Source organism: Bufo bufo, chromosome 6, assembly GCF_905171765.1.
Source record: "Bufo bufo chromosome 6, aBufBuf1.1, whole genome shotgun sequence".
Taxonomy (NCBI): domain Eukaryota; kingdom Metazoa; phylum Chordata; class Amphibia; order Anura; family Bufonidae; genus Bufo; species Bufo bufo.
The window spans coordinates 173,443,172-173,467,132 of NC_053394.1; the positions used below are offsets into that span (position 1 = coordinate 173,443,172).

The 23,961-nt window shown below is 43.1% G+C and overlaps 2 protein-coding genes across 5 annotated transcripts in view; one reads left to right on the forward strand and one right to left on the reverse strand.

Annotated features, from left to right (window-relative positions):
• Positions 1-23,961, forward strand: part of LOC121006072 (zinc finger protein 287-like) — a 519,245-nt gene that overhangs the window by 407,838 nt on the left and 87,446 nt on the right. The window lies entirely within an intron of this gene.
• LOC121006077 (oocyte zinc finger protein XlCOF8.4-like) overlaps positions 1-23,961 on the reverse strand; it is a 65,910-nt gene that overhangs the window by 17,004 nt on the left and 24,945 nt on the right. For all 4 annotated transcript variants that reach the window (XM_040438977.1, XM_040438975.1, XM_040438976.1 and 1 more), the window contains 4 exons: positions 18,929-19,040; positions 10,455-10,552; positions 9,698-9,815; positions 6,890-6,967 (listed from right to left, as the gene is read on the reverse strand). In XM_040438977.1, coding sequence (XP_040294911.1) covers positions 6,890-6,967; positions 9,698-9,815; positions 10,455-10,552; positions 18,929-19,040 — 406 coding nt within the window. The remainder of the gene's footprint in view (positions 1-6,889; positions 6,968-9,697; positions 9,816-10,454; positions 10,553-18,928; positions 19,041-23,961) is intronic.

Below are 23,961 nucleotides of genomic sequence, written 5' to 3' on the forward strand. Positions count from 1 at the left end.
GCTGCTATTGGTCACCAACCCTATCGAAGCAATGAAGCAAATATTAGACACCTTTAAAGCCTTTGGAGAGATTTCCAATTTTAAAATTAACATGGAAAAGTCTGAAGCCATTGGAGTTTCTCTAACCCCTTCCCAATCGAAAAAGATTAGAGGTATGTCCCCCTTTAAGTGGCCCTCCACAGCGATTAAATATGATACCAGCCAACCCTACCCAGCTGTTCCAGCTTAATTACTCTCCGTTATTAACAAAAGTTCAAACGTTCCTGAATAAATCCTTATCACCCAGGATTTAATGGATTGGACGGAAAAACGTATTAACCTCATACATCCTCCCCCAAATACTTTATATGTTTCGTTCCCTTCCAATAGCAATACCCAGATCATTCCTGAACAGACTGAGATCTATTATGGGGAAATTTCTATGGGGTAACAAAAAAGCTAGATTACCTTACTCCCTACTTATAAGGAAGAAGAGGCATGGGGGAATTTCTTTGCCAGATATCTCTGCCTATGTTCAGGCTATCCATCTAGAGAGATGGTTGACTTTAACTAGACCTGGAGATAGTCCCCTACATGTACGCTTTGAAAGATAGGTATTGGGGAAAAATAGTGCGCACTTGCTATGGCATAAACCTCCAACTTTAAGCCCTCAGGAACTTATAAGTGTTATAACTAAAAGTACTATTAAAGAATGTCAGAGGTCATTAGCGTTAAACCTAAGCAAAGGAGATCTATCCCCTATTACTCCCCTTAATATATTGCCCTATGTCCTATCAGATAGTTATAGAAGCCAACCCGGTGTGGGAATCTGTATCAGAGTTCAGAGTAGGGGACCTTTTGAAACTGCCTCTCGTCACTGATATCTATGAATCTCTCAGAGGGGAGCCACCGAAAGTAGGGTCAGATATTCAAAAATGGGACTTTGAAGTCACATGTAAGAAGTTTAAGGTATCCAAAAACCACTCGAAGATAGACCCATCTTGGCTAGAGACCATGGTTTTATTGCCAAAATTGCCAACTAAGACTTTATCCTTAATATACAGACAGATTCTAGAAAAAAGAGGGGACAATCCACCCACTTACCTTAAAGAATGGGAGAGGGAACTAGGGATAAGTCTTGATGAACCTAGTAGAGCCTTTATTTTGTCACACTCACATGGTTTCTCCAGATGTGTCAGAGTGCAGGAGAATTCACTCAAAACCTTAACCAGATGGTACCGTACACCTGAATTCCTCCAAAAAATCCACTTAATCAACTCTAGTGAGTGCTGGAGATGTATGGAAGGTGTGGGTAGCATTTCCCACATATGGTGGCATTGTCATAAAATTAGACAGTTTTGGGATTCAGTGGAAGGTATTATGAATAAGATCTGTATAGGAAACTTGTCACTTACTGCCCCCCTAGTTCTGCTGTGGAAACCAGAAGGCAAATTTACTCCTAATAAAAATAATCTACAGACACACATGATAACAGCCGCCAAATTATTGGTTCCAGCGTTGTGGAGAACTACAGAACCGCCTAGTATGGCCATGTGGTATGAGAAAATGAATCACCTCTGCAGAATGGAGGAATTGGCAAGTTGGGAGTCTCACAACAGACAAGGGTTTTTGAAAACTTGGCAACCTTGGTTGTCGCACATGGTTACTCAACAAGAACAGAGATCTTGAGATCCCTCCGTCCGGAAAGTGTTTGAGGAACAGAGGTTCCTTTCAAACCAGAGGGGAACTAATCTGAGAGTAAGGATAGGTTTCTATCTTAACATGTTTCTCATTATAAAGCTACAGCTTTGCGGAAGATAAACAGGTCTAAAACATACATTATCTGGTATATAGACTTCAGAACACGGCTGATCAGGTTTAGAGAGTGAACCAACTCGACTTTTAGGTTTTGTTTTAAGATTATGTTTTATGGTCCATTTTTTGGTATGTGAATTATTTTATGTCCTTTAAAGTGGGAAATCTAATGTATGGATCCTGCAATATCACAATGCATGATAAGTTAGGTTTGTGAACCACTTGTTGTCTTTTGATAGAGGTTATACTTGTGACTTGCATTAATTTGCTATTTAGACCAGTTGCACTGGTCATGTCTTTTTCCCAAATATTCAAAAAGTATATGTGATATTATGCTTTTATTGATGTCTACTATAATAAAAAGAGAATGTTTAAAAAAAAAAATGTTTGCAAATTTAATAAAAATGTACCCAGGAAGACTGAAGGCTGTAATCACTGCCAGAGGCGCTTCAACTAAGTCCTGAGTAAAGGGTCTAAATACTTACGTCAATGCAAGATTTAAGTTTTTCCTTTTCAACAAATTTGCAAAGATTTTTAACATTCAGTTTTTTCTTTGTCATTATGGGGTACTGAGTGCAGAATGATGGGAAAAAGAACCTTTAGCATAAATCCGCAACATAACAAAATGTGAAAAAAGTCAAAGGGTCTGAAAATTTTCCAAATGCACTGTAGGGTAATAGACAGCCCTACATGTCATGCAAAAATGTATTAAAAATTATTCTCGCAGCCTAACAAATAAAAAGTTAGGGCTGTTAAACCATGTGCATTAAAATCACAAAAAGTATCAGGTGGTCCCTTCTACCCAGGCCAGTTTTCGCCAAACTGACATGTGTCACTTTATGTGGTAATGACTTTGGAACACTTTTACTTATCCAAGCCATTCTGAGATTGTTTTCTCGTGACACATTGTACTTCATGATAGTCATAAATTTGAGTCTATATACAGTACAGACCAAAAGTTTGGACACACCTTCTCATTCAAAGAGTTTTCTTTATTTTCATGACTATGAAAATTGTAGATTCACACTGAAGGAATCAAAACTATGAATTAACACATGTGGAATTATATACATAACAAACAAGTGTGAAACAACTGAAAATATCTCATATTCTAGGTTCTTCAAAGGAGCCACCTTTTGCTTTGATTACTGCTTTGCACACTCTTGGCATTCTCTTGATGAGCTTCAGGCTGGGTTCATTTTATATGCGCGTTTTTGTCGCATGTTTTTATGCGCGTTTTTTGCAATAGTAAACGCGCGTTTGTGTGATTGACTGCAGTGTCCTATGGCCACAAACGCGCGTCAAAACGCCCCAAAGAAGCTCAAGAACTTGTTTGAGCGTAGGGCGTTTTTCAGCGCGTTCAAACGCTCAAGTGAGAACCAGGGCCATAGGGAAGAATTGGTTTTCATGTGTTGAGCGTTTTACAGCGCGTTTGAACGCGCTGTAAAACGCTCAAGTGTGAACCCAGCCTCAAGAGGTAGTCCCCTGAAATGGTTTTCACTTCACAGGTGTGCCCTGTAAGGTTTAATAAGTGGGATTTCTTGCCTTATAAATGGGGTTGGGACCATCAGTTGCGTTGAGGAGAAGTCAGGTGGATACACAGCTGATAGTCCTACTGAATAGACTGTTAGAATTTGTATTATGGCAAGAAAAAAGCAGCTAAGTAAAGAAAAACGAGTGGCCACCATTACTTTAAGAAATGAAGGTCAGTCAGTCAGCCGAAAAATTGGCAAAACTTTGAAAGTAAGGGCTATTTGACCATGAAGGAGAGTGATGGGGTGCTGCGCCAGATGACCTGGCCACCACAGTCACCGGACCTGAACCCAATCGAGATGGTTTGGGGTGAGCTGGACCGCAGAGTGAAGGCAAAAGGGCCAACAAGTGCTAAGCATCTCTGGGAACTCCTTCAAGACTGTTGGAAGACCATTTCAGGGGACTACCTCTTGAAGCTCATCAAGAGAATGCCAAGAGTGTGCAAAGCAGTAATCAAAGCAAAAGGTGGCTACTTTGAAGAACCTAGAATATGACATATTTTCGGTTGTTTCACACTTGTTTGTTAGGAATATAATTCCACATGTGTTAATTCATAGTTTTGATGCCTTCATAGTCATGCAAATAAAGAAAACTCTTTGAATGAGAAGGTGTGTCCAAACTTTTGGTCTGTACTGTATTTCACCTTTATTTATGAAAAAATCCCAAATTTACCAAAAATTTTGAAAAATTAGCAATTTTCTAAATTTACATTTCTCTGCCTTAATTATACCTTATGTATTACTTAACATTCTCCATATGTCTACTTTATGTTGGCATCATTTTGTAAATGTCATTTTAGATATTTAGGACATTAGAAGGATTAGAATTTTAGAAGCAATTCTTAAAATTTTTAAGAAAATTTCCAAAACCCACTTTTTAAGGACCAGTTCAGGTCTGACGTCACATTGTGGGGCTTACATAGTGGAAACCCCCCATAAATGACCCCATTGTAGAAATTACACCCCTCAAGTTACTCACAACTGGTTTTACAAACTTTGTTAAGGCTACAGTCACACGTCAGTATTTTTCTATATCCCGATTTTCGGTCCGTTTTTTGCGGATCCGTTATTCCTGAAAATGTTTCCGTATGTCATCCGTATGTCATCCGTTTTTTGCGGATCCGCAAAAAACGGAAACATGTATAAATTTCAATAAGCAAATAAAGTTGCTTGGATTTCTTTGAAAAAAAAAAATATTTAAATGTAATTTCCAGGAACGGAATCCGCATAAAACGGATGACATACGTAATGACATCCGAATATCTTCCGTTTTTTGCGGATCCATTGACTTTGTATTGTACCAGGATCCGAACTTTGCGGAAAAGAATAGGACATGTTTTATATTTAAACGGACATGCGGAACGGAACAACGGAAACGGACGGCACACATTGTGCTGTCCGATTTTTTCCAGGACCCATTGAAAATGAATGGGTCCAGATCTGTTCCGCAAAAAACGGAACAGATCAGGAAAGAAAAAACGGACATGTGAATGGACCCTAACCCTTCCACAAGAATTAAAGGAAAATGGAGATGAAATTTCAAAATTTCACTTTTTTGTCAGATTTTGCATTTTTTTCTTTAACACATTGAGGGTTAACAGCCAAACAAAACTCAATATTAATTACCCTGATTCTGTGGTTTACCGAAACACCCCACTTGTGGTCGTAAACTGATGTAAGGGCACACGGCATGGCGCAGAAGAAAAGAAGCGCCGTATGGTTTTTGGAAGGCAGATTTTGCTTGACTGGTTTTTAGATGGCATGTCCTATTTAAAGCCCCCGTGATGCACCCTTACAGTAGAAACTCCCAAAAAGTGACCCAATTTAAGGGATAAGGTGCCAGTTTTATTGGTATTATTTTGAGGTACATATGATTTTTAATTGCTCTATATCACGTTTTTGGTGAGGCAAGGTATCCAAAAAATGGCTGTTTTGGCACCGTTTAGATTTTTTACAAGATTCATCTGACAGGGTAGATCATGTGCTATTTTTATAGAGCAGGTTATTACGGATGCAATATCAAATATGTCTACTTTCTTTCTTTGTTTCAGTTTTACATAATAAAGCATTTTTGAAAAAAATTATGTTTTTGTGTCTCCATTTTCTGAACGCCATATTTCTTTTATTTTTCAGCCGATCGTCTTGTGCAGGGGCTCGTTTTTTGCAGGAAGAGTTGACGTTTTTATTGGTAGCATTTTTGGCTACATTTGATTTTTTGATCATTCATTATTACACTTTATGGGGCAATGTGACCGAAAAATTGGTTGTTTTGGCATTTATTTATTTTTTTACGGTGTTCAGCTGAGGGGTTAGGTCATGTGATATTTTTATAGAGCTGGTAACGGACGTGGCAATACCTAATATGTGTACTTTTTCTTATTTATTTAAGTTTTACATAATAATAGCAGTTTTAAAACCAAAAAATTATGTTTGATGTCTCCATGTTCTGAGAGCTATAGTTTTTTGTTGTTTTTTGAGGGATTTTCTTATGTAGGGTCTCATTTTTTGCGGGATGAGGCGACGGTTTTATTGATCCTATTTTGTGGAACATACGCCTTTTTGATCACTTGGTGTTGCACTTTGTGTGATGTAAGGTGACAAAAATAGCTTTTTATGACATTCTTTTGTTATGGTGTTTATCGGACGGGGTGGATCATGTGATATATTTATAGAGCCGGTTGTTACGGACGCGGTGATACCTAATATCTGTGTTTTTTCCTTTTTTTCCAATTTTTTTAATTATAAAATCAGGGGAAAGGGGCGTTTTTTTCTTCTTCTTTTTTTTTACTAGAAACTTTTTTACTTCAACTTTTGAGGATCTGATGCCCTCTGCAATGCATTACAATACATCTGTATTGTAATGCATTGCCTGTTAGTGTATTACACAGAGTAATACACTAACAGATTGCCCAGGAGACGGGTCTTAGGCTGGATCTTCTCGGCACCCATAGAAGGTAGGTCCCGATGCTGTGCAAGGCATTGGGCAGCCTGTGAATGGCATTGGGCTGCCTTGTCACCCATCGGGTCCCCGCCACAGCAGCGTGGGGACCCAATGGACTCCCTTACCCGCCGCATGCACCTTCTATGCTGTGGTCAGCGCTGACCGCGGCATAGAAGGGGTTAGTCCGCCGGCATCTGAAAGGGGTTACATATGTTTTACATAGTTCCATTGATTTATGTGGCCAGATCCTTCCTCACTGCTTTGACTGACAGGGCCAGGCAGTGGCAAAACAGTAAAAGGAGGGACTGGCCATAAAATAAAGTGAAGCTTAGGTGCTACAAGGGCAATGGTGATGCCCTCATTGCACCAAACACCTAACTTGCATATTGGGAAAAAGTATTATCACTTGGGAACGGAGCCTTGGATCTACAAAAGAAAAAACTGTGTTTTAATCAGGTGAAGCACAGTTTGATAGGGAGGTCACTGGTGACACATTGCCTTTAAGGTGATAATTTGACAGTATATAGACCCTTAGGGTGAAACTGCTGTAGAAAGTACCCATTGTTTCCCCTATACAGGCGCACTGCCCACAGTATTAATTCCTGGAAAACTGACTACTGACCTCTTTTCTCTTCAGGAGCCTTCTCTTTTTCATACAGTTTTTTAGCTTCCTCAGTCCCTGACTTCTTACAAGTCCATCCTGTATAATGATAATTATTACAACATAAATATTATTAATGATAACACAAAAACATATGTTATGCTTTGAGGTCAAACCATGAGTCACGTTGCAGTGTTTCCACACAGAAAAAAGGACAGCATTAGGGTCCATTCACATGTTTGTATGAAAGGGTCTGCATCCGTAGTTCCGTTCCGCGGTGATAGATCATGTGATGGACCATGTGACGAGCGCAGTGTCGTCACCAAAGGTCCTTTTCCTCCCAGGTCATCAAAGAAGAAGACGTTACATTTTTATTATTTTTTTAACCCTCCATCCCTATTTTACTATGCATTCTGTATTAAGAATGCTATTATTTTCCCTTATAACCATGTTATAAGGGAAAATAATAAAATTTACACAACACTGATCCCAAACCCGAACTTCTGTGAAGAAGTCCGGGTTCGGGTCTGGGTACCAAACATGCAGATTTTTCTCACGTGCGTGCAAAACGCATTAAAACGCTTTACACTCGTGCAAAAAAATCGCGCATTTTCCCGCGACACACCTGCATCCTATCCGGCCCTCACACGCGACGCCTGTGTGAAAGAGGCCTAAGCCTGTGTGAAGGGAAGTAACCCCTATAAAGATATATTATGACATTAAAGGGGTTGTGCCATCATACCATTTTCCCATCGATCTGGAAGCAGCATAGCTTGTTCTGCTACAGTGTTTATGCAGCTCCCATTGCAGTATGCATACGGATCAAAATGAAAGACACAAAGCAGTAGATGTCAAAAAGACAGTGAGATCTGGGTAATTCCTTGCTAGTAACACACATCCAACATCAGAAAAAGAACAAAAGAAACTATTAAAGGGAACCTGTCACCGGGATTTTGTGTATAGAGCTGAGGACATGGGTAGCTAGATGGCCGCTAGCACAAAAAAAAACGATTTGATACATATGCAAATTAACCTGAGATGAGTCCTGTACGTGAGATGAGTCAGGGACAGGACTCATCTCAGGTTAATTTGCATATGTATTAAATCGTTTTTTTACACAATAAAAGCACACAGAGCTATGGGGACTGGGTATTGCAGATGTGCTAGCGGCCATCTAGCAACCCATGTCCTCAGCTCTATGCACAAAATCCTGGTGACAGGTTCCCTTTAACGCAAAGGTAGTGTGTGAAAAAAACGAGGCGCAGCCTATCAACACGATCCCAGCTGAAAAGTCACATCCACAGGGGCCAGAAGGCATTATATATAATGGAAAAAATGCTCTGTGGAGGAAAACAGCTTGGGGTTGGCAAACAGGAGGCAACGCTTCGGGTATAACCCCGCCGTCAGGTCTCTGCACGCAGTTTTGGAAGCCAAAATCAAAATCATAAAAGAGAGAAAGTTACAGGACAGATCCGACTTCTCATTTCTGAATTAATTCCTGGTTTTGGCTTCCAAAACTGCATCCAGAAACCTGACCATGTGGCCGTACACTTGTGGCTCTTCTCCCAAAACCCCTTTACTAGCGGGCAGGACCATATTAAATGGTAAAAAGAGGAATGGTCACAGAATTCAGGCCTAAAGTTATGGAGCCTCCGTGTGATCATATATGCTCTGGGAAGAATATAAACCTAAGACATTATTTCACAATGACTCTGAGACACCAAATCCCATTCCTCATCCGTACGGGCCCCCACATCTCTAAGCAAGAGGGTAGTTCTCTCACACCTCAGTGACTGGATCTTTCCATAATGAGCACAGAATTTTTGACTTTTTTTCGAATGAATTAAATGAAACAATAGATTTTAACTGTCATTTTTTTCACTGGCGAATGAGGAGTCCCAAAAGCCATAGAGTCCCAGCTCCATTTAAGGACTAGGCTTATTTTCGTATTTTTCATTTTTGCCCGGCCACATTCCAATAGCCATAACTTAACTTACATTTTCTGTTCATATAGCTATATGAGAGCCTATTTTTTGTGGGACAAGATGCATTTTTTATGGCACCATTTAATTTACCATGTCTTGTATTGGAAAATGGGGAAAAACTTGTTTGTGTAAAATTTGAAACTTCGGGTAAAAAAAAAAACTATTCCACCAAGGTTTTTTGGGTTTTGATATTTGAAGTTCACGGTGTGCTAAAATGGACATGATGGCCTTATTGTGAAGGTCAATAAGATAACAATTGTACCAAATTTGTACAGTTTTTATTTTGTTTTATTACTTAAAAAAAATATAATAACCTCTGGAAAAAAAAAATTAAGATTTTCTTTGCAATGCCATTTTCTGATAGCCATAACTTTTTTATATTTCAATCTACAGAGCTGTATGAGAGCTTGTTTATTGCGAGACAAACTGTAGCTGTTATTGGTACCATTTTTGAGGTATGTACAACTTTTTGTACAGTGTTATTCAATACTTTGGGGGGGTATAAGGTGACAAAAAAATGCCAATTTGGGCTCTGATCGGAAGCCAGAGCGAGCCTCTTCCCTCTGCCTAACTCCACAGATGCCGCGACTGCTAATGAACACAGCATCAGAGGGGTTAAATGACCAGTTTCAGCATCATCGCAGATCCAGGTCATTGTGACCAGGTGCCTGCTGTATTATAGAGCTGGCACCTGCCATGTTCTTGCGCATAATGCCGTACATGTACAGCATTATGTATTAAGGAGCTAAAGAAAGAAAACAATAACACCTCTTCTACTGCGATACATTTATCACACAGCATAAAAACTTGCTATAAGGTGAAGGTATAAATATTCACAGGTCACCTCTTTTCCATTTTTTTGTAAAGTCTTCTTCCTTACATTGACCATCACCACACTTGTTCATCTCTTCTCCATCTTCAAGGGATTTAATTTCAATATTAAGATCATCAAAATCATCACGCTAAATAATGAAAGGTGGAAAACAATACATTAGATTCACATAGTATTATAATCATTTGTACTGTGATTACTATCTTACTATTATTAATAAACTCTTGTCCTTGACATTTATCATTTTTACAATAGTAATTAGAAATGCAAACCTGTTTCACCTGTACATTTTCCAATCAATGTTTGTGCATTGTGTATTATTACTAGATTGACTTTTTTTTACCAATTGACTCATTTAATTGCAGACATTAGCTCCCGAGGGTCAGCTGTGTGAAACAGCAGGCACCTGGCGACTATGGCGCCCTCTCCGCAGTGGTCCAGTCTCTATCTCCCCCATTGAAACAGCACTACTCTTGTCTGTTGAGTCTGATATTGCTCATTCCTATTCAATGGAATGAGCCTGAGCCGCAATTCGAGACACAGCCTATGGGCAAGCGTGGTCTTACTGACACATGCCAAATACAGCTGTCAATCACCCTGTATAGTAATACCACCATATGATGTGTGTAACCCAGTCGACCGTCATAACATAGCATGACATGCATAATAACAGTATTATCCCATGTGTAAACTGAGTTCTAGAGCAGCTATTTTACCACGATCACAAATTGTCAGAAGCCATGCATTGTGATATAAAGGTTTAATCCACCTGATCATCCTGCAGCATTTGGTCACCATCTTCTAAGAAATCCTCAGGTGAAGGAGGAGGTTGATGTTTCTCTGGTGTATTTCCATTACTTGATGTTCCTGAAGGGCAGAAACAATGGAACAATCTAACAGGGGTTATTGAGCTTTGTGAACAAGCAACAGTCTCTATGCGGCACATGATTCCTCTAGACCAGGGATGCTCAACCTGCGGCCCTCCAGCTGTTGTAAAACTACAACTCCCAGCATGTCCTAATAGCTGTAGGCTGTGCAGGCATGCTGGGAATTGTAGTTTTGCAACAGCTGGAGGGCCGCAGGTTGGGCATCCCTACTCTAGACGCTCCATGCTAAATAGAAAGCTGATGAAGGACCCGCAGTATAGACCATGTTAGGCCAGACACAGGCGAGAGAGTTCAATGGCTGTGTGCCCCTGCAACACCAAATCCACTGAAATCAGTAGCTTCCAGGTCTCGCAGGGACACACAGTCTTAGAAATTATTATAATGCTGTGCGATCCTGCCAGGGGAGCAGAGGTCAGAACCGAGAACTCACACTGCCACACGCGGCTAGTTTCTCACAATGAACTTACTCGACTGTGTCTGGCCTTAGGCTATGTAGGTATGAGGCTAATTTGAGAAAAAGGCCATGTGTGGTAAAGACCTCCATTAAGAATCTAAAGATAACCCAACTACAGAGCATTTGGAAAATCTTCAGACCCTTTCACTTTTTTCACATTTTGTTATGTAGTGGTCCTGGGCTAAAATTATAAAGTTTAACTATCAATCTGCACTCAGTACCCCATAATGAGAAAATAAAAACTGAGGGGGTCATTTATCAAACTGGTGTAAAGTAGAACTGGCTTAGTTGCCCATAGCAACCAATCATATTCCTCCTTTCATTTCCCAAAAGAGCTGTCCAAAATCAAAGGTGGAATCTGGTTGCTATGGGTAACTAAGCCAGTTTTACTTTACACCAGTTTGATAAATGACCCCCAGAATTTTATTAAAAAGGAAAAACTTAAATTTTACATGGACATATGTATTCAGACTCTTTGCAATGACATCTAAATTTAGCTCTGGGGACCTCCCATTTCTCTTCATCAGCTTTGAGATGTTTCTAGACCTTGCTTAGTGTCCACATTGGTAAATCCAGTAGATTGGTTTATAAAGACACAACCCTGTTAATATAAGGTCTCACAGCTGACAATGCATATAAGAGCATAAACCAAGCCATGAGGAGGAAAGAACTGCCTGTAGAGCTCAGAGACAGGATTATGTGCAAGTACGGATCTGGAGAAGAGTACAAAAAATTCTGCTGCACTGAAAGTTCCCAAGAGCACTGTGGCCTCCATAGTTCTTAAATGGAAGAAGTTTGGAACAACCAGGGCTCTTCCTAGAGCTGTCCACCCAGTAAATCAGGGGACAAAGGGCCTCGGTTAACCAAGAACCAAATGGTAATTCTGTCTAAGCTCCAAAGATACTGTGTGCAGATAGGAGAAACTTCCAGAAGGTCAACCATCACTGCAGCACTCCCCCAATCTGGGCTTTATGGCAGAGTGACCAAAAAGAAGCCTCTCCTCAGTAAAAGATACATGAAAGTTTGCAAAAAAAGTACCTAAAGGACTTTCAGACTGAGAGAACAAAGGTGATAATACCAAGACTGAACTTTTTGACCTCAATTCTAACCTTTATGTCTAGAGGAAACCAGGCACTGCCATCACCTGCCCAATATCATACCTACAGCAAAGCATGATGGTGGGAGACTGGTCAGAGTTGAGGGAAAGCTGAATGAGCCAAAGCACAGAGCTATTCTTAATAAAACCTGACCCAGAGTGCTCTGGACCTCTGACTGAACCGAAGGTTTACTTTCCAACAAGACAATGACCTTAAGCACACAGCCAAGACAACACAGGACTGGCTTAGGGCCAACTCTGTGAATGTCCTTGAGCCAGAGCCCTGACTTGCACCCAATTGAACATCTCTGAAGAGACCTGAAAATGGCTGTCCACCAACGGTCCCCATCCAACCTGACAGAACTTGAGAGGATCTGTTGAGAAGACTGGCAGAAAATCCCCAGATCCAGGAGTGCAAACCTTGTGGCATCATACCCAAGAAAACTGGAGGCTGTAATTGGTGCATCAACTAAGTAATGAATAAAGGGTTGGAATACATAATGTGAATACAAAATTTTAGTTTTGCCTTTTCAATAAGTTAGCAAAGATTTTGAACGTTTGAACTTTTTTTTATATTTTAGCACAAGGCTGCAACATAACAGAATACACATAACGAGATTTTTGTAAAACTTACCAGTAAAATCTCTTTCTCGGTCTTCATTGGGGGACACAGGAACCGTGGGTATAGCTATGTCCTCTAGGAGGCGTTGACACTAGTTAAAGCTGTTAGCTCCTCCCCCGGCAGCTATACTACCTCCTGGAGAGAGAGCTTCAGTTTGTGAGAAGCAGTAGGAAAAGCAAGTAAACCAACGAAACAACGTGGAACACCAACAATGCTAAGAACCCCACTAGGTTCTAACCAGCAACAGCCACGACTGTGGCCGAACAACAATACTGGGTGGGTTCTGTGTCCCCCAATGAAGAGCGAGAAAGATTTTACTGGTAAGTTTTACAAAAATCTAGTTTTCTCGTCCATATTCATTGGGGGACACAGAAACCGTGGGATGTCCGAAAGCAGTCCACAGGGAGGGAAAACCACAGACTCATGGAGCAAGCGCCCCTTCAGGCAACTAAGAACTGCTGCCTGGAAAACTATGCGGCCTAAGGCAGCGCCCACCGATGCATAAGCATGCACCTGGCAAAATTTAGAGAGTGTGCGTAAGGAGAGCAGTAGCCACCTTGTACCACTGTGCGGCCAAACCTTGAATCCTCCGAGCCCAAGAGCGCCCACTCGCTCTGGTGGAGTGAGACGCAACGCCGAAGGGCGGAACCCTGCCCCAGGTGCAGTATGCTTCAGCAATTGCAGACGCCGTAAGGAACTGGAGGCCAGCAAATAAAACGTCAGAGCCCTGACTGCGTCCAAATGGTCTAACTCCCTTTCCCTAGGGTGTGAAGGGGAGAGACACAGTGATGGACGGACAATATCTACATTGAAATGGAAATCCGAGACCCCCGTCGGGAGAAAGGAATGAATGGGCCGGAGATCCGCTTATCCTTGCCGAGAACCAGGAAGGTTCTCTGCAAGAGAGCGCCCCAACCCGGACACCCGTCTGATGGGCGAGATAGCCACAAGAAAAAACTACCGTCCAGGACAGGAGTCGGAGTGACATCTCCCGCAAGAGTTCAAGGGGAGAATTCCGGAGCGCTGAAAGGACTAAGTTCAGATCCCAAGGCGGAAAAAGAGGACGGTACAGAGTAACCGTATGTGCCATTCCCTGAAGGAAGGTATTATGGGCCCCGGGTGAGTCAGAGGACGCTGGAAAAGGATACAAGCGCCGAACCTGGCCCATCAAGGAATCGAGGGTTAAACCAAAAACCCAGAACCGTAGGATCCACTCCTGCTAAAGGGAAGCGCTCCACGGAAACGGTAAGTGGTCCACCAATGTCCCCTGAGCCGAAGGCTTGTGGGGAGACTGAGAAGCTGGTTGATAAAACAACTGAGAAAAAAAAACGCCTGAATGAGGCATGTCCAACCGCAAGCAAAGGAATCAATACATTGGATAGGTAGGAGTAGAGACGATAAGGAGTTCCGTCAGCGACCGTGTATTGACAGTGTAGTAACACTGCACGACAGAAATTTAGACCAGACCAAGATGAGAAACAAAACTCCTGCATCGAGGAGAATAGAAGGGGAGTTCCGTTCCAGGAACGAAAAACTCCAGTCGTGACAGCACCCCCGCTCAGCCTGGCGTGGCGAGTCTCGTATGTCTAGCCACGGAATGTGCAGTGAAAAGGCATGACTACATCGGACTGACATGGCAGTCACTAGTCAAGTCTTTAGAGAGGTAGTTGTGGATACGAGTAGTACACCCAGGACCAATAGAAGGGGGGATATGGAAAACGTCACAGCGCAAAATTTGGTCCGGAACAAGACTGGAAGAAAAAAAACACAGAACCAATACCCTGCATCAACGTAGATGATGGGAAGTAGTAATGTAGTGGCTACCAAGGTTTGCGGAGTGGGCGTGAACCCTGAGCCAGAGAAGGAAAAAAAGTGGCAGGGCGAAGCCCATTCCCCATCTGAGACTGGCACTACACAGAAGAAGCCACCGGATGATAGTGGCAGTGCCATACTCCGCCTAAAGAGGAGGCCATGCAGCGTACGCCACCGAATTTGGCGTTAGAAGAATCCGTCACCTGACGAAGGAGCCGTGCAGGGGGAGCCAGAGTACGTAAAGGCTACTCCAGGACCCCCGTACCGTAGGAGCCGCAGCGCGCCCCGCCAGCACCAACTGAGGGGCAGACTAGAGGAATCCGGTAGAGGCCATGGTCTCATACTGTCCCAGGGATGGAGAACTAACCTTAAACACTTCACCTGGGAAGGGCGTTGAACAGGAACAACTGCCAAGCCAGCGCCAGGGTAGAACCATGCCCCACTGCAGCGACTGCGAACGCTAGTACCAGCGTAAAATCTGCACCAGCGGAGGAGAACACGCTGCAAAGCTAAACCAGAGTGCCAGCACAACCACTTCCCACATCAGGAATGGTGGATAGGGAATATAGAGTCAGTGTAACACTCGACTTGCTGGAACGTAAGCACAATATTACGTGCCATGGTGTACGCACTACATATTGTTGAAACACATTGGAACAGTGGAGGACCATGGAGATAGGGGACGCTAGGACCCATGAGTGATGCCGGGCAACCCCCTGAGGGGAGAGGTTGTCATATTCATGCTCCAAACCGGCACCAAAGGAAAAAGACACAACATGGAAACAGCCACAGTATCCAATGGCGGCACCGAAATACCATTAGAAGAAGAATACAGGGCACCAGCGTGTATCGATACTCGGTACGCACCACTTGTAGAAGAAGCAAAGGCATCTATAGCTGTGGCGTAGTTGAAGTGCAGCATCCAAGATGTGTACTCATTTCCCACGGTAGTGGACCACTTGTGGACGGGGCAATGTTGCGACTATCCCACCAATGACAGGGGGCAATGCTTACGGCAGGCACTGCACTCAGTGGTAGTGTAATACTCCACCATGAAGGGTGACAATGCAGCAATGCATCTAGCAGGAACTGAATCCAAGTAGAGAGAATACGCCTCTTACGGAAAAGGCAAGGCATAAGGAGAGTCCCGTATCAATACCCCACCTACGTAAGGGGGTAAAACATACAGTAACCACTGAACCAGGGATAATGCCATAGTGCCACCTATGGAAGAAGGCTAACGCCTACATTAAGTGCTGTCCCCTGTGGGAATCCAGTTCTGCCAGCTACTAAAAGGCATATCAGACACGGCGTATCACTGTACCAGACACGGCGTATCACTGTAAGTGAGGTCGCGCCGGACCGCAGAGAAATGCGCCCGCTGTGCACGCATGCTGGGGAGGCCGCAAGCCGAGGCTGGATTGCGCAGGCAGAATGTCGCGCTGGCCGGAGTGATCAGGCGGGGCCAGATTTCTGCGGTGCCCGGACCCGATCCTGGTGTTAGCCTCCTGGAGCGGCGCACTCTTAGGCGCCCGCTTCCAGGGGATGATTAGCGCTGGGGAGCGGAGACAATGGGGGATATGAGGTCCAACCCTGCGTTATGCACAGGCACTCTGCATCTACTCTACACCCGACCAAAGCGGTGCGCACGGTCGCCCGCTGTGATTTAATGTCATTAACCCTCTATGTGCCCGAGTACCGACGGCACAGAGGGGGAGGGAAGCCTGTGGAGCTGGGCTTAGTAAAAATAAAAATAAAATGAAGCCTGAGTCTGGCCAAGTTGGGAGCTATTTCCGTAGAACCCTTGAAATAGGAAAGGAGGGAGAGGGTTAACATACTTACCTAGTCCAGTGTACTCCCCTCTCTCATCCTCTTTCCTTCACCCTCTCTAAGTGGACCCCAAGGTCACCTTCTCCAGCAGGGTCACCTCCTCAGCAGCTGGCACCGGAGTGGCAGGCGTCTGGTATGGCGGGAGGGTCTTCTCTTTGCCGAACCTAGGTGACCCCTTGGCTGGCGGGATGCAGGGGAGCGAGGCTGCCCTGGTCCACCTCGTCTTCTGTGGGGGAGGCAGCAGTGCGGATGACCGGCACTGACGCAACTCGACCCCGGGAGAACAGGGAGGCGAGGCGTCCACTGTTTTCCCATCTGAAAAAGAAAGGAAAAAATATAAAAAAATCTTCAGGAGATCCCTGCAGAGCAGGGAGGTCTTGCCTCCTATTGACACTAGAAAAAACTGAAGCTCTCTCTCCAGGCTGGAGGGGGTATAGCTGCCGGGGGAGGAGCTAACAGCTTTTACTAGTGTCAACGCCACCTAGAGGACATAGCTATACCCACGGTTCCTGTGTCCCCCAATGAATATGGGCGAGAAATATTATTTATAACTTCATCCTTTATTAGTAAAATGTCATACAACACACAATATTTGACATAATAAATATACAAGCAGCATACAGGACAGTGCCATGACATAAAACGGTTCCCCCCAGCCACAGTAGGTAAGCACCTATAAGTCTCAAAGGAGTGTGCAATCTATGTATGTAACACAAGACACAAAAAATCTCAAGTACTAGTTCAACTACACCTGGTCCTCCATTCTGCTACAAACATACTTGCACACGCCCATAAACACAGTGCCAATACTCATTTGCAAAGAATCCCAACCCAGAGATACCGAGAGGAAGCGAGGCGAAACACGCGTCGGGGGTCGGTATCCCCGAGCCCTTGGTCTGTATATGTTTCTTTTATGTGCTACTTGTTAATACTGGTTTCTGCCCTTCGGCTGCCTTTGTGTTTTTTCGTTTGTAGTGTGTATTTCACCTATTTAGGTATCTCTGGGTTGGGATCCTTAGCAAATCAGTATTGGCACTGTGTTTATGGGCTTGTGCAAGGAGGTTTGTAGCAGAATGGAGGACCAGGTGTAGTTGAACTAGTACTTGACATTTTTTGTGTCTTGTGTTACATACATAGATTGCACACTCCTTTGAGACTTATACAGTACAGACCAAAAGTTTGGACACACCTTCTCATTCAAAGAGTTTTCTTTATTTTCAGGACTATGAAAATTGTAGATTCACACTGAAGGCATCAAAACTATGAATTAACACATGTGGAATTATATTCATAACAAACAAGTGTGAAACAACTGAAAATATGTCATATTCTAGGTTCTTCAAAGTAGCCACCTTTTGCTTTGATTACTGCTTTGCACACTCTTGGCATTCTCTTGATGAGCTTCAAGAGGTAGTCCCCTGAAATGGTTTTCACTTCACAGGTGTGCCCTGTCAGGTTTAATAAGTGGGATTTCTTGCCTTATAAATGGGGTTGGGACCATCAGTGGCGTTGAGGAGAAGTCAGGTGGATACACAGCTGATAGTCCTACTGAATAGACTGTTAGAATTTGTATTATGGCAAGAAAAAAGCAGCTAAGTAAAGAAAAACGAGTGGCCATCATTACTTTAAGAAATGAAGGTCAGTCAGTCAGCCGAAAAATTGGGGAAACTTTGAAAGTAACGGCTATTTGACCATGAAGGAGAGTGATGGGGTGTGCGCCAGATGACCTGGCCTCCACAGTCACCGGACCTGTACCCAATCGAGATGGTTTGGTGTGAGCTGGACCGCAGAGTGAAGGCAAAAGGGCCAACAAGTGCTAAGCATCTCTGGGAACTCCTTCAAGACTGTTGGAAGACAATTTCAGGGGACTACCTCTTGAAGCTCATCAAGAGAATGCCAAGAGTGTGCAAAGCAGTAATCAAAGCAAAAGGTGGCTACTTTGAAGAACCTAGAATATGACATATTTTCAGTTGTTTCACACTTGTTTGTTATGAATATAATTCCACATGTGTTAATTCATAGTTTTGATGCCTTCATAGTCATGAAAATAAAGAAAACTCTTTGAATGAGAAGGTGTGTCCAAACTTTTGGTCTGTACTGCAGGTGCTGACCTACTGTGGCTGGGGGGAACTGTTTTATGTCATGGCACTGTCCTGTATGCTGCTTGTATATTTATTATGTCAGATATTGTGTGTTGTATGACATTTTACTAATAAAAGATGAAGTTATATTATATGAGTGTTCTAAAATTTTTTTGTGAGCTATTCTATATGTACACACATATTCAGCTATTTGTGTTTTGGTAACATAACAACAGAATGTGAAAAAAAGTGAAAGGATCTGAAGACTTTCCAAATGCACTGTATCTAGCTGTTCTACTAGGTAGACTGTTAGGGAAAACATCAGAGGCTCCTAAAAACCATACTAGAAAAACTCATATCAGCCGTTTGCCAAGCGTCAATGGGCTGCTCTCATATTAAAAGGATTGTCTGTGATGAGACAAGGTTACGTGCTTTGAAATGATGGCGCTCCAACTGCTCACCTGTACTTTCTGAGCTAAGCTCAGGCACTGCCTCTTCATCAACCATCTCATACGTCTCTTCTTCTTTGACAACCAACGTTTGGGTTCCTGATGTGCTTGTTGGGATCTCACTCTAAGTAGAACACAAAATATATTAAGTTCTGTTGCCTCAATGAAGCATATTCCTTAAAGGGAGTCTGTCAGCACTTTTGACCATGCTTAACTGCTGACTGCACTAGGGGGGCGGGGGACAACAGGACAAACATACCTTTACTGGATCTATTCTCATCACGAGTAATGTGAATATGAAGTTTTATTCAGCCAGATTCTGCTCCTGCAATTCCCCAAGAGGCGGTGCTTCACTGGCCACTGACATCGCCATCTATGGAGATCCCTCAACCCTAGCTGAACGATTTATGGGAGTGTATCTAATTCATGTCTTAGTCTATATGCCTAATCAGTGTTTGACTCAGTTTGCGTTTATTTGGGGATTGTTCCCCACCTTCCCTAAGTTGTACACTGAATTATCACTTTGAATCTAAGGACTATCTATGTGATTATACATACTATAAACCTGTTGGCATAATCTGTGTTAGGACGGATGATCTTGATAGGGATCTCCATATTAGCACATCTTTATATCTCTATCTTTATACATCTATATATTTAATCTATTTGGTTTGAGTCCCCTGATGAACCTTTGTATATTTGAAGGGGAAACGCGTCAGGACCTGGGATCTGTTATATATCTACCCACAATAGGGATTTGTAAAGGACACAATAGCATTAGGTACGGGGACAGAGTGCTTCTACCATCAAGACGTATCTCTGGGCTGAGGCTATACAAGGGAGAGTCCAGGGACAAATTCCACCCCCTCTCCCAGAGTGTTAGTATCCCTGTATGCTGATTAAGAGTAAGGCCCAAAATTTTATACCAGTTTTTTCTTATTATTATTTTTTTTTTTGGTCAAATGGTTTTACACATGCGTGGTATATTGTGGCCCTCAAAGGAGCCTTTTTTAGCATATTATCTAATATTAAAAGTTATGTTTTAGGTTTTGCCCACTGTGAATTCTATGTAATACTAGCATTACCTACCTAGGAGCCCTATATCACGGTTCTTCTTTGTTGTGTTGGATTCTTCACTGTGAAGTGCTCTCTCCATTGAGCTTGATTCACAGTCCCTCAGCTGGACTGGTCTCCTAGCTGGATGCTACAGTTATAGCTCAATGCAGAGGACACTTCACAGTAAAGATCTGCCTCCTGAGCACTTGTAATAGCAGAATAAAAACTTCATATTCACACAATTACACAGATAATAAAAGCTCCACAATAGGTATGTTTGTCCTGCTCTCTCCATTGGAGGACTGGCCATAGACCCTACAGGGAAATTTCCCAGTGGGCTGATGCCCAGAGGGCCACCCAACACCCTCCTTGTGGCCACCAGCCAGATACTTAAAGATCTGATGCTCTCAGCATTAACTAACGTAGGAGCATCAGGCACTCAAATTAAATTGTATTGCCGTACTCACGACAATGATACAGGTTCATACTGTGACACTGCCGGCAGTATTTTGTGCTGCACTGTAGTATCTGGTTCTGCAGAGACAGTATTTAGTGCTGCACTGTAGTATCTGGTTCTGCCAAGACAGTACTTTGTGCTGCACTGTAGTATCTGGTTCTGCTGAGACAGTATTTAGTGCTGCACTGTAGTATCTGGTTCTGCTGAGACAGTATTTAGTGCTGCACTGTAGTATCTGGTTCTGCTGAGACAGTATTTAGTGCTGCACTGTAGTATCTGGTTCTGCTGAGACAGTATTTAGTGCTGCACTGTAGTATCTGGTTCTGCCGAGACAGTATTTAGTGCTGCACTGTGTTATTTGGTTCTGCTGGAGCGTTATTTTGTGCTGCACTTACCACCTACTTGTCCCACCTTCTGCCAATTTGGACCTACAACATGGGGCCACTTTTAGTTTTTTTTTTCCAGGGACACTTTAGGTTCCTAGTCTGCCCTTGGCTCTCCAGCCCCTACCTACTGCAGTCAGCAGTTTAACAGGGTCAAAATTGCTGACAGAATCCCTTTAACTAGGAACTCCAGGCACATAATAGTACCAAGTTATATTATATAGGTTAAGCAGATGCAATTCAGGTAGGTTGTCAGGAGCAGAAACAGTATTTACAGCTATTTGTTCATTATCCCCATAGATGTACCTTCAATATTCTGCCCAATTGCTCCTTCTATTGAAATGAATGGAAACTTTACATTTCCTGATTGTGTGCTAAGCTTTACAGACATGAAGAAAGAAGAGCAGCAGGAAGGACATTACATGTATACTTGTAGACCTGCTGACTGACCACATGAAGAAAGAAGAGCAGCAGGAAGGACATTACATGTATACTTGTAGACCTGCTGACTGACCACATGAAGAAAGAAGAGCATCAGAAAGGACATTACATGTATACTTGTAGACCTGCTGACTGACCACATGAAGAAAGAAGAGCAGCAGGAAGGACATTACAGGTATACTTGTAGACCTGCTGACTGACCACATGAAGAAAGAAGAGCAGCAGAAAGGACATTACAGGTATACTTGTAGACCTGCTGACTGACCACATGAAGAAAGAAGAGCAGCAGGAAGGACATTACATGTATACTTGTAGACCTGCTGACTGACCACATGAAGAAAGAAGAGCAGCAGGAAGGACATTACATGTATACTTGTAGACCTGCTGACTGACCACATGAAGAAAGAAGAGCAGCAGGAAGGACATTACATGTATACTTGTAGACCTGCTGACTGACCACATGAAGAAAGAGCAGCAGCAGGAAGGACATTACATGTATACTTGTAGACCTGCTGACTGACCACATGAAGAAAGAAGAGCAGCAGGAAGGACATTACATGTATACTTGTAGACCTGCTGACTGACCACATGAAGAAAGAAGAGCAGCAGAAAGGACATTACATGTATACTTGTAGACCTGCTGACTGACCACATGAAGAAAGACGAGCAGCAGGAAGGACATTACATGTATACTTGTAGACCTGCTGACTGACCACATGAAGAAAGAAGAGCAGCAGGAAGGACATTACATGTATACTTGTAGACCTGCTGACTGACCACATGAAGAAAGAAGAGCAGCAGGAAGGACATTACATGTATACTTGTAGACCTGCTGACTGACCACATGAAGAAAGAGCAGCAGCAGGAAGGACATTACATGTATACTTGTAGACCTGCTGACTGACCACATGAAGAAAGAAGAGCAGCAGGAAGGACATTACAGGTATACTTGTAGACCTGCTGACTGACCACATGAAGAAAGAAGAGCAGCAGAAAGGACATTACATGTATACTTGTAGACCTGCTGACTGACCACATGAAGAAAGAAGAGCAGCAGGAAGGACATTACATGTATACTTGTAGACCTGCTGACTGACCACATGAAGAAAGAAGAGCAGCAGGAAGGACATTACATGTATACTTGTAGACCTGCTGACTGACCACATGAAGAAAGAAGAGCAGCAGGAAGGACATTACATGTATACTTGTAGACCTGCTGACTGACCACATGAAGAAAGAAGAGCAGCAGGAAGGACATTACATGTATACTTGTAGACCTGCTGACTGACCACATGAAGAAAGAAGAGCAGCAGGAAGGACATTACATGTATACTTGTAGACCTGCTGACTGACCACATGAAGAAAGAAGCCTGTCCCTTACAACAGGAAGAGCAGCTCCACAGCACTATTTGCCATTCTAGCAAGGTACATTAAATTTGCTGGGGCTACATAATCTAGATTTCCTTCATGATCAACATCATGATTACATTTGTGGTCTAGAAAAGCGTGGGCATATTGTAAAATTATAGTAAAACGTACCACAGAATCTGGACTGTGAAACAATTAGCGGTCTTTCACACCAAGTTTTTGTTAAACTTAGGCCTCATGCACACGACCATTGTTGTGTTCCGTGTCCGTTGTTCCGTTTTCCGTGATTTTCTGCGGACCCATTGACTTTCAATGGGTCCATTGAAAACTCAGATAATGCACCGTTTGTCATCCGCATCCGTGTTTATAGTCCATCAAAAAAATATGACCTGTCCTATTTTTTTCACGGACAACGGTTCGCGGACCCATTCAAGTTAGACTGGTTTCACACGGGCGTTGCGGGAAAAGGTGCGGGTGCGTTGCGGGAACAAGCGCAATTTTTCCGCGCGAGTGCAAAACATTGTAATGCGTTTTGCACGCGCGTGAGAAAAATCGGCATGTTTGGTACCCAAACCCGAACTTCTTCACAGAAGTTCGGGTTTGGGTTAGGTGTTCTGTAGATTGTATTATTTTCCCTTATAACATGGTTATAAGGGTAAATAATAGCATTCTGAATACAGAATGCATAGTAAAATAGGGCTGGAGGGGTTAAAAATACTAAAAAGGAGACTTTTGTATTACTTACCAGTAAAGTCTCTTTCTCGCTCTTCCTTGGGGGACACAGGAAACCATGGGTATAGCTCTGCTCCCTAGGAGGCGTGACACTAAGTGAAAGCTGTAAGCCCCTCCTCCATCAGCTATACCCTTCAGCCTGGAGAGAGAGACTACCAGTTGCGTGTCCAAGTAGTGAAAGATAACCACCAACCGGAAAAAAGAACTGTCAAGCCCCAACGGGGGCAACCAAGCCGGAACCACAACTGTAAACCCAAATGAAGGGTGGGTGCTGTGTCCCCCAAGGAAGAGCGAGAAAGAGACTTTACTGATAAGTAATACAAAAGTCTCCTTTTCTCGCCCATATTCCTTGGGGGACACAGGAAACCATGGGACGTTCTAGAGCAGTCCCAGAAGGGAGGGACCAGAACAACTAGACCAACACCAGAGGCATCAATCAACTGCCGCCTGCAACACCAGACGGCCTAAAGCAGCGTCAGCCGACGCATGAGTATGCACCCTGTAGAACTTGGTGAAAGTGTGCAAGGAGGACCACGTGGCCGCCTTGCAAATCTGCTCCGTAGAAGCCCGATTCCTCTGAGCCCAGGAAGCCCCGACCGCTCTAGTGG